The sequence below is a fragment of the Python bivittatus genome, unplaced genomic scaffold (assembly GCF_059951505.1).
Source record: "Python bivittatus isolate LINGU-HERP-01145 unplaced genomic scaffold, Pbiv_v1 ctg000610_np1212, whole genome shotgun sequence".
NCBI classification, from domain to species: Eukaryota; Metazoa; Chordata; class Lepidosauria; order Squamata; family Pythonidae; genus Python; species Python bivittatus.
The window spans coordinates 10,309,345-10,324,384 of record NW_028277088.1 but is presented as its reverse complement, the minus strand read 5'-3'; the positions used below and the strand labels follow the sequence as shown (position 1 = coordinate 10,324,384).

The 15,040-nt window shown below is 37.7% G+C and overlaps 1 protein-coding gene across 2 annotated transcripts in view; it reads right to left on the bottom strand.

Moving 5' to 3' along the window:
* The window catches only part of WDR37 (WD repeat domain 37), a 52,297-nt gene that overhangs the window by 27,255 nt on the left and 10,002 nt on the right, over nucleotides 1-15,040 (bottom strand). The window contains exons 2-6 of one of the 2 annotated variants that reach the window (XM_025165768.2): nucleotides 10,015-10,192; nucleotides 7,490-7,586; nucleotides 5,911-6,006; nucleotides 5,699-5,763; nucleotides 4,342-4,425 (exon numbers count right to left, since the gene is read on the bottom strand). In XM_025165768.2, coding sequence (XP_025021536.1) covers nucleotides 4,342-4,425; nucleotides 5,699-5,763; nucleotides 5,911-6,006; nucleotides 7,490-7,586; nucleotides 10,015-10,152 — 480 coding nt within the window. In that variant the 5' untranslated portion in view covers nucleotides 10,153-10,192. The remainder of the gene's footprint in view (nucleotides 1-4,341; nucleotides 4,426-5,698; nucleotides 5,764-5,910; nucleotides 6,007-7,489; nucleotides 7,587-10,014; nucleotides 10,193-15,040) is intronic. The other variant, XM_007426760.4, reaches the window with a different exon arrangement.

The window sequence follows — 15,040 nt, the reverse complement described above, 5'->3', positions numbered from 1 at the left end:
GTCAACCCATCTGGAGGATCTGGAAGAGCTTCTCACTTCAGCTGCTCTACAACTTCCCCAACAGAGAAAGGTGTAAAGTGGCCAAAGCCTCTCCCCATCCAAGGAAGAGTGGAGAAGACTGGTTCTGCGCTTGGTCTTCCATGGGCTACCTTTGTCTTTACAGGTCAAGAAGCAACACCATCAGCTTCATTCCATACAAAATGCCTTCTTTCTTTTCATCCCTGTTGTCTGATGATCTCTAGTCCAGTTACGTAAGTTAAGGCTGGAACTAACTTTTATACCAGATATACTCCTTCATCCTTTAGTGTTTGGACAGAAATTATGTAAGATCTTTGCTATGCCTTTTAGATGATTTATGCTAAAATCTATGGCATCTCAACCACATCTTACACAAGCTGCTGGACCAAATTCAGGATTACCTCTAGTTCAGTACTGTACTATCAGTGGGTACTCTATATATAATAGTATCGTTCTCTCTCATATTCCATTTAGACCTATTGTGTAGGCATCAAGAAATCAGAGTGTATGGAAATTGTTGGTTAGGCTATAGTTGGGAAGATGGCCAGATCATGATAAACAGTGAAGACTTGGTGGACAGGAACATGAGCACAGATTGCTGTTTCAGGATTGCAAAAGCTCTGTTAGTTATGAAATATGAAATAGTGTGCCCTCTGAAAATCCATGCCAAAATGTTTATGCTGAATTGTACCACTATCCCTATTGTTTCTTCTACTGGCATATCCATTCAGGGTTCCAGTTTAACATTCTCCAAAATGAATGTACTTCTATTCACTCAAAATTTATGACTAAATTTTGTGCTACCAAACAATGATATAGGTAATATAAAGTAGGGGAAGAGGGATGTCCAACTGATTTCTCCCACACTAAAACTGTCCTGCTGTCTCAAAGCCATTGTCAAACTTCCATGCTAGTTTTATGCCATTCTGAGCCATAGAGTGCAAATATGTATTCTGAAAACTGGATAAAAATTGCTGAGGCTTTTTACCAAGCATAGAGATAAGGAAATAATATTAAAACCAATGGGTCATAATGAACTTCTGTTGCACTGATTTTAATGGCTCTATGTTGAGTATCACTATCTCTGGATCTAACTAACAGACTTCATGGTAAACTCAGGTATGCGGCTATCTAATATGACAAAATATTCAAGTAATTGTGAAATATAGAATTTCAAGAGTATTTCAATAGCAGTGTAAGATTAAAATGGATACCATTGCCACAGTATGAATTAAATGACTAGGTAAGTAGGCAATTTGAATTCTAAAAATATGTAAAAATTCTAAAAGCACCCTAGAAATAAGAATCAACAATTTTTTAAAAAATAGAAGCCTAATTAAACCAAAATTAGATTAAATTTAAATTTAAAAAGTATTATCAGATAATCAAACATAGCAAATATATCTATCAAATTTTGTTACTGAAAATATTCTTAGGCATGTTCAGTGATTAAAAAATAAAAATAAGGTATCTTATATTGACATATTCAATTAAAATTTCAGAGAGAAAAAAAGAAATTTAAGGACTAGAAAAAGCTGCAACAGTATAAGTCGTTTTCAGCTTTTTCCTCTTTATTAATCTTTACAATAATGAAATGAGGCCTAGATGAAACCATAACTTAGTTGTTAATGAGAAGAATTGTTTCCAAGCCAGTGTAAGCAATAATTACTACAGATGCACCGCAAAAGGAACAGGTTAATTCTTGCAGAACTAGGAAGGGATTAGTACTTGAACCATAGTGTAGAATTAAGCATAAAACTGTCAAGGCAGTATTAAAATTCAATTGAAATTTAATACACATCTTCAAACAAAATGAAGTTATGTAAGAGTAGTGGAACAGTAGAATATATTACCACAACAGGTCTCGCATACCTTATCAGTTTTAATAAGACATAGAGAGGAGTAAAACGAATTATCAAAATTGTTTTAGTTTCCTCAGAAAACCTTTTATACCTCTGTGATTGACTGGTTTAATTTTCAGGGGCTGCAGCATATTCCCCTCTTCCCCCAAAATATCCTCTTTAATGCCATTTCATATTTTGGGCTCCCTTTTACTTTTAAAACAATAACAGAAGTGTTCTTTGAAATTTCACAAACAGCAGCAGGGCAGTATCAAAGCCTTCTACTCTGCATCAATCAAAGCATGAAGAAAGGAGCCAGCCGCTGTCCCAGTGCAATGGTCACCAAGCTATGTTCAGCAAAGAGGGCAAGGAAATCATACTAATATGCATATTTAAACCACTATTAAAATTTCCATTTCAATTCTTAGGTTCTATACATAAACAAGAGTTTAGAATGTCTTGTCATTTTATACTATGAAATGGGATTTTTAAAATTTTCCTCCTGGGAAAAATGTGACTTAAAGAAATATAAGTGTTCTTGAGGAACCCCAATCATGTGGTAGCAAGGTCAAGGAGTTCTGGGCAACCAGTTGCACATGCTATTGACTAATCTGAACTAAGTGAACACATTCCAAAAGCAGTACATATGCTACTGTGAGCAGCAGAAGACAAAAGCTAGACTGTTTCCTGGTTAGCAAAGGAGAGACTTCCCCCTTCAAATGCTCAAAGTTTTCAAATGCAAATTCATTGATAGGTACTTTCTTAAAATAATCATCCCACTCACAATTTCAGTCTGGGAAGTTAATGCAAGAGGAACCATTATGATGTAGACTCCTGTAACAATTGCCTTGGCTTTCATTTAACGATTCATGTGTGTTTTGGTCACAAACATATGGTGTTTAAATAACACAAATTTGCATTTCCAAAGTGACAAAAATCTCCTTGGAGGAACTTCCAATAACAGAGTTTATTACCATCTTTACAGCAGGGCCAGGCAACCTCTTGGTAACTGAAGTTTGGACTTTTTCATTATCATTATTTATTTATTTTGAGCAAGCAAGAGCCCCCATGAGCATAACTCTACATGGGTAGAACCAATGTTCTCAAGTTTTCTCCTTGATTTTTAAATATATTTTTCATTTCATTTTTTAGTGAGTTAAGCTTAAAGAAAGGCTAAAGAAACACATTTATAGGCCATTCACCACTGGCATTCAGCAGCAAGGTTTGGCAGCCACAGAAAATGTGTTCAGGAATTACACGTAACCAACCATTACTGGCTTTACCTGCTTTACAGGTTCCAATCAGTTTTAAATACAATTTGCCACATATTTCAGGAATGTAGTTTGCCATGTATTTCAGGAATTATTGTCCCTGAAATCCTCACCAACCACCTAAAATTAGCTGTGCAATTCTTAGGTTTTATTTTATTCTTATATTATGTGAATTTGGTTAACATGGATGGCATTATTATTACTGTTGTTGTTGTTGTTGTTGTTACAGCAATCAATACTACAAAGCATTATTTTAAACATTTTCACCATACTATAGCAAAAGATTGTTGAAATACTCCTATTTCTGAAATCTCAAAGGAAGCTAATTCTCTTTTATAAACAGCTCAGGCAATTTACAGAACTACACTATGTTAAAGAGATAGACCTAGAGAGGACCCCCAGAGTTCATAATAGAGTCTCCTCACCCCCATCAAACCTTGTGATATGCATCGAGCCACTGGGGACAGAGAAATGTGAAGATTTCTTGACCAAATGAGTAGGATATGTACAGACCTTGCATTTAAGGATAATCAGTATCACAACAGCTACTTAAACATTCAGATAGCAAGCTATATAATTTATATATTTATAAATAAATATATTTATTTATTGAACTCTTCCCTGGTCAATTATAACATGTGCTGGGCCTTCCAAGTTTTTGGCATCTGCTCAAGACATTCCTATTTACCTAGGCTTCTAGTTAAGTTATGTTTTTGTCTTTTGATAGTACTGCTGTCCTGTCTGCATACAGTTTGGGGGGGGGGGAGTTATAGTTTTAATTATGTTTTTAGAAGTCAGACTAAATTATTCGCTTTAATTGGACCTTTTTTTTAAATCAAGTGTTTTTAACTAAGTACTTTTAAAATCATAACTGAATCGAGATTGTTAAGCAGCAACAAAGAAGGGAGACATAATGTGCAGGCACTGTGCCAAGCTAGAGACTATGCCTGCAGTAATAAAAATTGTAGCCTATCCAATCTCAGGGAGTGTGATCCATTAAAATGGTAACCAGGAAACATTGCTTCTGCTAACAGTTGATATCTATAAGCAATACTTAAACATGAGCAGTAGAAAGTCCTCCAAATGGGCACCAGTTGACAGATATAATATCCATGAAGAAAAACTGGTCGAAATGAGATTCTGTATGTTCCACCACTCGCTACTATTTAGCTGGGCATGCAGACTGGCACACTGGGAAGCAAAGCAGTTACCCAGGAGTCGCCACCCCATATTTCCCAGCTTCCCACGTGGAATTTGCGAGGTCCACCTGATCTGCCTGGGAAAGAATTTGAGCGCTACATAGCAAGTAAGAAGAAATAGGTATTCAGCACTCGCTTTCAAAGAGTAGCAAATTTACAAGGCACACTTAATAATATACATACTTATTGGAATGATAATCTAGAAACTGAACACTCTTACTTTTTTAATAGATTAAAGAAAACATTAATAGAATACAGAGGAAGATGCATTTCCAACCTATAAATGCATACTGACAGTAAATATTGCAGAAAGACAAAAGACAAAGGTGTCTTCTATTAAAAAAATAACCAATCTGTGCACAATTGATTGTCAAATAGAAATAATTTGAATTTTTATAAAAAATACTTGTAAGAATCAAATGTTTAAACTTTGTATGTTAGCTGTTATGTTTTTACTCTGTTTTTATTTTGTAAACTGCCAGGAGTCGTTTCTGTTGAAAATAAATTACTGCTTATTTAATCTAATGAAAATAGAGAATTTAATGATACTACAAATTGTGCACCAAGAATACCAGATTAAAAATTGCTCAAAACATCCCAAATCTCTTCCCATCACCCTATTTTCCCAATATGGTATTCTCCAGATGTACTGGAAGTACAACTCCAAAATTCTCAGAAAATTCTAGGAATTTGAAAAATTGCTATCCTGACGTACTTAGTGGATACTAGTTTAGGTTGGTTTATACAGTTCGGATAATTTCCAAGTGTGAAAGAGAATATTACTAGATAATCTACTTTCCTGCATAGATGTAAATTACTTGCAGGTAGTAAGAACATTTTACAGCTGATACATGCCTGATAATTCTAAGTATAAATCAGGTTAATGATAGCTACCATCAGAAGATGCAACCCAATTATTTGGAAAAGGACCAAAATAAAAATAATGATTATGAACTAATGAGCAAAATGGATTTAACAACAATTAAAGTGTTCCAAGTTACAATTAACTGCTAAAGAATTTCTCACAATCAAAATATTAACAATTTGTTTTCTTTGCATCTTCCAAAAAATCCCTTGACAACTTACTATAAACCTCACTTTGACATCTATTTTCTATTTTCCTTTTCTTAAGCGTTTATTTATTGAATTATTACTAAAGGACAAGACAAAATGGCAACTGTTTGGCTAATCTTGATCACTGTCTCCTATAACCTCTCCCACCAACCTCTGCAAGATGAGATAGGACTACATCTGGATGGCACCAAATTGAAAAGGCTCAACCTCATGTAGATAGACAGTAATACAAAGTTGCCAAAACTAAACTGATAAGTATACTATAGTTCAATAAAAGGATCAACATGTTTCATACCTTGCTAGTTGATGCTTTGTAAGTAGTCTTTAATTTCTGAGAGAGCTGACTGGTACTATGGCTGGCTGTTGAAACAAATACATTTAAAGGAAGTTTGTTTTGAAACACACTTGATTACCTCATTTGATTGTTAATATCCTTCTAACCGGTTGTCATCCTAAATTATGAAAAACCAACTAAGAGAGGAGTATTTTTCTCAACTCTCTTCTTACCTTTTGTTTTCAGCTGCCCCTTGCTCAATTCTGCTCCATCAATGGCTTGGCCTTCAGCTGCTAAGCGTTCATTAAGTGTATCAATCTCTCTGCGTACTATCAGTAGCACAAAAATTAATGTCAATGCAAAGAAGAATCATTTAATCACAATTTTTAAATTACCGCATAACCCTTATCTCAAAGGCCATTATGTGCAGGATCATAACCTCTAGCTTCCATCTACCATGTTTTTTGCATACCACAATTACAAAGATACATAATGTGAGGGCAATTAACTTTCCAAATCTAGGATAAAGCTCTGTCAACAGGTCTTGGTTCTAAAATCACTGCTTCTAAGGAATTCATGCTGATGCAAAATATCCATCAGTAAAACTAAATGAAAATTCAGGAAGGAAAGGCTTGGTATCTCCCTTCCAGACTCAGGAAACCACTGCTTGCCAAGTAACTTGTCTCTGCATGTAACTCCATTCCAAACTAGAAACAATAAACATAACATAACCAGTATCCAGTATGGATATCTGCAAACAGAAGCTTATTAATAAACACAAGTAATGATAAGAGCTTCTGTCATTCCTCAATTGGAGGATTTATAAATGTATCAAGATGTTTGTAGATATACCCAGCCCCTATTTACATAACACACACATACAAAATAGTTCTAAAATGATCCCCCATGCATTCCAAGACCAAGGGAGGGGGAATTAAGCTATACATGCTGGCCCCCAAAAGCCATGGTCTCTGATCTTCACTCCCAAGCCAACAGAATGCCTGAAAGGGGAATCAAAGTTCAGATGAATGCAAAGAGGCTCTTCCCCAAGGCTGGAAATCAAATCACATAGGGTTCCTGAGCTAGCTAGAAAACCTATGGAAACAAGCTTCCCTTTCAAACCTAGTACCAATGGACAACAGTCTTAGGATGCAGCCAGTGAGATAATGGAGACTAGGGTGCTCCCTTTCTCATATATTCCTGAAGACAAAATGAGGATAACTTCCATAGATGACTTATTTGGGAAATAAAGTATTCCTCATCTCTTATTACTATTTCTATACTACCTCTTGAACAAATTTGTTACAAAGATAAAATATAACTGCTATTTAAAGCAGCGATTCATAATCATTGCTTGCAAGAATCAAGAATTCAGTATACCTAACTTATAAAAAATGGAATAGCATTACAGTACAGATACAAAAACCAACATATCTGAATGATCTCAGTAAGATTTGAATTAAGAGGGATCAAATGTATAGGCAATTGAAATTTTGGATTATAAATTCCATCAATCCCAACTAATATAGGCAATGGAAAGGATTATGGGAATTTTAGGCCAAATGAGCCAACGTGCATCAGGCTATCTATCCCAGGATTAATCAGCATTGGTATAAGAGATCTCAAGTAAGCACACAGGCTTCTATTTCAGGTAACTTGAACATTTTAACTGACCATTCAGAGTTCACATGGGGTTGACAATATAATTTATGGGAACAGAGATCCAGAATTAGTCTTGCATCTAGCATCCTTTATCAGCATCTTATTTCAACTTCACATTTTCCCCCCAAAATTGCACAAACATAAACTCACATTCAAGATTCTCAATGTAGAGATTCTCAAATTCTCTTTCTATTTGACCAAAAAGCTCCAGAAGTGTATTTCTAACAGATGATGGCAGCTTTGAATCCTAGGGAGGATAAAAATGCCAAAGTTAAAGGAGAATTTTCCAGGGGTTTGTTCTTTTTCTGCAACTGGCCCTTTATGCAGAGCCTGCTACTTCCATTATTTCAAAGCAGAGATTTCAAACTGAAACCATCCTTCTATCCACAAAACTATTTGCACATTTTCTCAAACCATACTTTTCCCACACAACAGAGTTGTCCAAAGTTAATTATCAACAGTTCAAAAGGAGTCAGTGGCTTGAAGAAAGGACAACTATGTGAATAATGGGTCTACAAACAAAAACTTATCAGAGACACACAAAAAAGATTTCAGTAAACTTAAAAACAAACAAAAGTAGATTTTATACCTTCTGATGATGGAACATATTCATTTCAGACAAAGGAGAGCAATCCATATGCCTCGGAAGTAGCAAATTTCTAATGCTATTTACTATTTACCCTTGGCACAGCCTCAATACTATTTTTACTTCAGTTTAATAACACAGATATATGAAGATCAGCCAGGCAGTATCCCTTACAAACAGTTTAATCCTAGAGCAAAGATGAGATTTTACAAAGAGTCTGGTTGCAGGTTTTGTTGACAATTTAAAACTGTCAAAAATAACTACTTCATTTTTAAAATTATGTTTGAAATGTAAATATTCAAACTATACTTCCCTAGAATAAACTTGTAGGAAAATGCTGTATATGCTGAAGCGTCATATACAGTGGTACCTTGGGTCACAAACTTAATTCGTTCCACGACTCTAGTCGCGACCCAAATTGGTCGCGACCCGAATCAAATTTTCCCATAAGGTTCAATGTAAATACGGTTAATCCGTTCTGACCCCTACGAATTTGGTCGCCAACCGATTTTGGTCGCGACCCGAATCAAATTTTCCCATAAGGTTCAATGTAAATACGGTTAATCCGTTCTGAACCATGTTTTTTTTTTAAACCACAAAAATATGAAACAAAGTACAGTACAGTACAGTATGAAGAGAGAGAACGCTAACCTTGCTTGAGGTGACTTCTGGCGTGGGGGACAGGAAGGCAGGTGGGGAGGCGGTTATTGTTTGGAGGGAGAGTCCCCCTCCAAAAGGACATCGGGGGGATCTCCTTCAGGGGTTTCCTCTCTTCTTTGCCTTTTAGCTGCAGGCTGAGTTTTGGCGAAAAATCTGTCTAATGTCACTTGTTTTTTCCTGTGCTGCATAACCCTCCAGAAGAGCCCTGTTTCATCGCAGTTGAACACTTCCTGAGCGACGTATCCTTCCGCCTTCATGAATTCCACAAATTCTTTCTTGTAGGTTTCTGCAGCAGCCTTGTCAGAACTGGAAGCCTCACCATGTCTTGTCACATCGTGGATGCTACTTCTCTTGCGGAATTTACCAAACCAGCCTCTGCTGGCTTTAAATTCTTCACTTGCTGCGCTTGTAGAGGGTTTTTTTTTTTTTGCAGTAAACCACTGTGCAATTTCCTGGCTTTTTCACAGATCATAGCTTCACTAACGCTATCACCTGCCAGCTGTTTCTCATTCAACCACACTAACAAAAGTTTTTCCACCTCTTCCAGCACTTGTGTCCTCTGCTTGGTTAATGTTGTTACTCCTTTTGCCACATCAGCTCCTTTGATGGCATCTTTATTCTTCAAAATAGTCGAGATTGTCGACTTCGCCATCTTGTACTCCAAGCCCAGATCAGTCACACGAATACCACGCTCATGCTTTTCTACAATTTCCTTCTTCAATTCAATGGTTATTTTCTTCAAAACCTTATTCTTACCATGCTTGCTCTGCACTTTCTTTTTACCACCATGCTTGCTCTGCTCTTTCTTTGGAGCCATGCTAAAAAGCACACCAAAAAGCTTCACAGCCAGTGTCTGTCTGCGACCGTGATCTCGCCTACAGGAAGCCATGACCACGTGTCATGGCAGGGAAAATGGCCGCGGATCCTGTTCATCACCCAATGCGGAGTTCGCAAACGGAAGCAAAATTTTGCGAGCAGTGCTGGTCGCGAACCGAATTGTTCGTGAACAGAAGCGTTCGTGACCCGAGGTACCACTGTACTTTGAAGAGCAAAAAAAAGGCTGAGATAGAAGAACTCAGCCATCTCCCAAAACAAAACAGCTCAGATCTACAGAGCTGAGTCAGATTTTCAGCAAGTGTTATCTGTTTGCTACAGACTGAATTCATACTTCAACCAGAAAATGACTTACATTCAAACATTCTTGGAAGCTGTCATGACAGTAAGTGAAGTAAGCCCAAGATATATCCAAGACTTGTATTCCTCTACATTTGAACAGAAAATTTCAACCTTGCTTTGACTTTAGGTTTGTTTTAAGGCCATGCGGACAATACAAAATTAATCGTGGTACTTAAGGGATTATTACCAAGGTATTAACCTACTTTGGTCAGATAGAAGTGAAATCAAACACCCACTTTCCAGTCCAGTTTACCTGTCCTTCCAGCATCTCCCTCTGCAATCCTGACCGCTCTTGTTCAGAGCTGTTGGTTCTTCGTATAGAAAGACTGTGAGATTTTCTTTTCTGCTTTGCTTGGCGAGCAGTGGCACAGCTTCCACTTTCTGTGGGCATTACTTCAAAACAATCACTTTCCAATAGCTGCAAAGATAAACTAAAGCCAAGTATTAAATATTATAATTTGCTCTATGCAAGAAATTATTTTTCTAAGTAGTAAATGTAAGGGAAACATTTAGCCCCACTAAAATATATCATTGTGTTAAGGTACTCATTAAGGTAATGAGTCATGAAACAGTGAAAATTCTTACTCCACATCTTTTAATATTATTTGCCAACTATTAAGCTATTCCACAAATTAAAGAAAATCCCTTTGAATTATAACTATTTTCCAAATGCAATCCCTACGAAAAATCCAACATGCTTCTAACACACAACTATAGTACTTCAGTGACACTCATTCAAAGTCAGAAACCTAAGAAGATGATGTCTGAAGGGCAATGACAAGTAAATTATTTAGATTCAAATAATTGTCCAATTGATGCTTTATTCTAAATTGCACCAATTTAGTAAACAGTCATTCCTGTCAAATCCATTCTATGTCAAGTGCCATGACTGTAAACTCTACTACAGACATAAACTTCCCAAAAAGTTTTCACCAGTTAATCCTACTGATACCACAAAATGGATTTATTAATTTTGTAATACTTTCCTCTATTAAGCCACTGTTATGCATTTTAAAATTTAATTCCATGAATGAATTTCAATTAAACTATCTAAATTACCTGACACAATACTTCAACCTCTCTCACTCATGCATGAACAATTTGGCCCCCTTAAACCATCAAATTGTGCGACATTTTTGCAGTGTCAAGTGAACGGCACCCTATTTGAATCTAACACTATATATGACCCTATTAAGCAAGGACCATTTCCCATCTCTTTACCTATCTAAAATTCAATTAGTTAGGGCTGCAATAATTAACAGCACTTTCCAAAAACCTCAAAAGTGACCACCATTCATTCAGCAACAGTTCTTTCTTTATACAGGTAGTTCTTGCTTAACTACCCTAACTGGGACCAGAATTTCCATCACTAAGTGAAGCAATCGTTAGGTGAAACATCACATGACTGCACTGCTTACCAACAGCAGTTTCAATAGTCCTGATTGCAGTTGTTAGACCAGAACTATGCCATCATTAGGCAAGGATCTCACGCTTCTCCTGCCCTGCTGCGCTCACTTCTGCTTTAACTCCCCCCACCCACCTATCTCCCCCCATCTCTGCCCTTTTGGCCACCCTGTATTCTGCTGCTGCCTCCCCCTGCCGCTCCTCTGGCACCCTCAGTTTCGCTCCGCTGTCTTCTGCTTCCCACTGCTGAGGTGCACCCAGCTGAGGCAGCTGCTGGCCCTTCATGAGGCCCTCAAGCAGCCTCCCCCACGGAGGTCACACAAGACTTCTGGGAGGCCATGCAAGGGCCTCGCGAAGGGCCAGCAGCTGCCTTGGCCAGGTGCACTTCATCAGCAGAGGGAGGAAGAAGACAGTGAAGCTCAGCTGGGGGTACTGGGGAGCGGCAGGGGAGGCAGCGGTGACAGAGTGCAGGGAGGCCAAAAGGGTAAAGATGGGGGGAGACAGGCAGGTGCGGGAGTTGAAGTACACGCTGCAGTCGTAAATGCAGGCAGGCTGCCAAGCGCCTGAATTCTAATCACATGACCATGGGGGCGCTGCAAACACCTGTAACTTCAAGGACCGGTCATAACTACCATTCATCATAATTTTGAACAGTCGGTGAACAAATGGTCTTTAAGCAAGGACTACCTGTAATACTTTTTTGTACGGGTACTAGCAAAAACCCTGGAGGACAGGTTCCTCCTTAACAGATATATCCTCTCCTCCCTCATGGGAAAAGAGTGCTTCTTCTAAGAGGGAGCCTGAAATATGCTTGAATAATCTAAAAACAGATATTCTGTTTGGTTCAGAACAATTATTTTGTGTCTATTAAGTTTTAATCATTTATAGTCATTCCAGTTTGAAATTATGTGAGTTGTAGTCCAAGATGTTTGGGGTTAATGTAGTAGAAAAGATTACCTGCTCCCCCCATTTATCAAGTTTTGAAAATCCAATATTATAAAAAGTATAGGCAAAAAACAAGTGTAAGCTTTGTAAATTAATGCAGTGTAAAGAAAGCTCTGGAAATCAATTCAGAATGACTTCTTAGTGGACCCTGTTCAATCATAAGTATGGAAAACTCATTATCATTTTCATGTGGATTTTTCATGTGACTAACAAGCAAGAGATACAATATCAACTGCTTTCAAGTAAAGCTTCACCTTAAGTCAATTTATAAATAATATTCTGTATCACCAAATTCACACCATAGATTATGTAAAAAAACATCCACTACATATAATAAAAAGTCTTCTGACATTTTTTTAAGTAATTAAAGATTTGCATTTCCTTCTTTTTGCATTAACTCTATACACACAAACCTCTAGCCTTGAAATATGTAGTTAGTTCCTATCTTACAACATTAGGGGAACAACTTCCTCTTTGTTATAGGTCCTTTTCAGTTCCACCTCAAAGAGAAAAAGACACCAGAAACCACAAGTAATGTAAAATAAACTTGGGGAACTGAATTAAGTCATGCTAGCATCCACTATTTTGCTATCTGTAAAACACCTAGACTGGGTTTTTTTTTCATCCTACTGTTTTTCCCGTAGGTGCAGGGTCCACTTTTTCGGATCAACCAACTGCTAACCCATTGGTTGTGACAGGAATTGACCAACCATGTGCTATACAAAATACATGTAGACATGCCCTGGTCAATGGACTTACAGTCAAATTTAGACAGAGACTGAAAAGCTTAAACATTAAAAGAGCAAGAGACCAGGCATAATAAGAATCCCCCCCCAAAAAAATCCATTTTGAGAACTAGATAAAAAGTTATCCACTTATGAAATACTAATAGTTTAGACAGCTGGACATTATCACTGTGTTTTGCAATACTAATGTCCCATCGCACACGTTCATGCCTCAGACGCCCAAATATCAAGCTTTATTTCAAGCACTTTATCTGTTTCACATGCAAGCTTTCTGGACAGTTTGCAAGATAATCTGCTGAAGCTAAAAAAACAGCAAGCAGGAACTTGCATTGAAGAGGAGAAATGTAACAGGCACGATCAGTTTTCAACAGCCAACTGAAAAATGTGATGTTTCTCCTGCCATGAGAAATGCTGCATACAAAACTCAGGTACACCACTGGATGCAACAGCAGAACCAATGTAGATTTTCTCACAAATAAACACATCAGGAAGACAATGCAGGAAAAGCTTCATGTATAAGTAGCTCTAGGTGTAGTTTGTATTGTTTTTAAGGCTGCCATCCTATATCCACTTACTTTAATATCAATGGGGTTATTTTTTATTAGTTATACAGTGATGCTTAAAAGTCTGTGAATCCTTTTGAATTTTCAGTACTTCTGCATAAATATAAGATCTATCTATGTGGTCACTAGGAGTTGAAAATACCTTGATGGCACATAATCAATCAATCAATCTGCATAAATATGACCTAAAACGTGATCTATTCTCCACACAAGCCCTAAAACTAGATAAAGAGAACTCAATTAACCAAATGAGTCAAACAATTATACTTGTTCATTTATTTATTGAGGAAAATTATCCCCAGGTTTTGAAACTAGTATGAGACCAGACAGTGCAACACAAAATAATAAGCAGACGACCCCAGTACTCAGATCTAGGAAAACTGTATTGACAATGGAGCATCCTGGCATCATCAAACCCACTGAGTCAAGGGAGATTCAACCACTCAGACTTCACCTTGTTATAGCTACACACTGAACAGAGCCATATGTTCAGCCTAAGAGATAATAACAAAGACTATCAGAACATTCTAGTATCCCAAAGAGCTTCTGTCAACCTCATATATGAGCTCACATGTTAAGCATTCTGCAGATGGGCCAAATGAAACAGAATCCCACCAACATTAGTCACCTCCCCAAGTCCTGTCCTTCTTTCAAGTGGACCACAACAAGTGACTCCAACCAATCAAGCTTCTTCCACAAGTAACTATCAGGACTGTATTTGGCCTGTCACCAAGAAGCCTATCTTAGCCCCTCCTTACATCAAGAGATTCCTAAAGGCCTCCCTATAGGAGTAACTGCTAAACACCAGTATCAAACATGGGACCTTCAACTAGTACTCTAAGCTCTAACCTAATCCCCATTCAAAAACCAGGTGAGTCAACCTTAAGAGTATCTGGCATGGAAAGTAGAGTTCTTGATAGCCATAGCTTCAGCCAAGTGGGTACAGTATCAGAAATAGTGGTGCAGCCAGCCAAGAAAGAGTCCTGGGTCATACAGCCAGACACCATCTGCACCTAGATCCAACCTTCACAACTATGCTGAATTTGGACTTTCGCTGGGGCCAGAAAATGATCCCTTCCCTCTGCCCCAATCCCAAGATTTAATTAGAATGGCACAAACCAGATACTACATGAACCATTAAGATATACCTAAGAAGAACAGGTATTCACAGCCTCAAGCATCCTCCTAGTTTTCTTTTGATACTCAATCTGGCTGCAAAGCCTCAGTGACTTTGATCTCCTGGTGAATGAAAGCAGAGAACACTGTAGCAATAGCCTGCTCAAGTGACACAACCAGGTCATAAGGCATAGGAGGCATTACTGAAACTCTATCCTAATAGCATTTTCATGTCAGTGCTGCAGGCAAAGCTTGCTATAATGACTTTTGACAGAATATCCCAGAGGCCTATTTTGTGTTTTATGAATATTGAGCAAAAGGAAGTAGGAAAGGGAAGGTGGCAAGATACCACCAGACTACTCCCGCTAACAAGGCGTGTCCGTTTCAGCAACCTTCATAGCTACATTATTTTGTTTGTTTCTTAAGAAATCTCTCTCTCAAGGGAAGCATACTCTTCACTCCTTCCTCCTATATTTTCCCACAAAAACAACCCTATGTGGTAGCT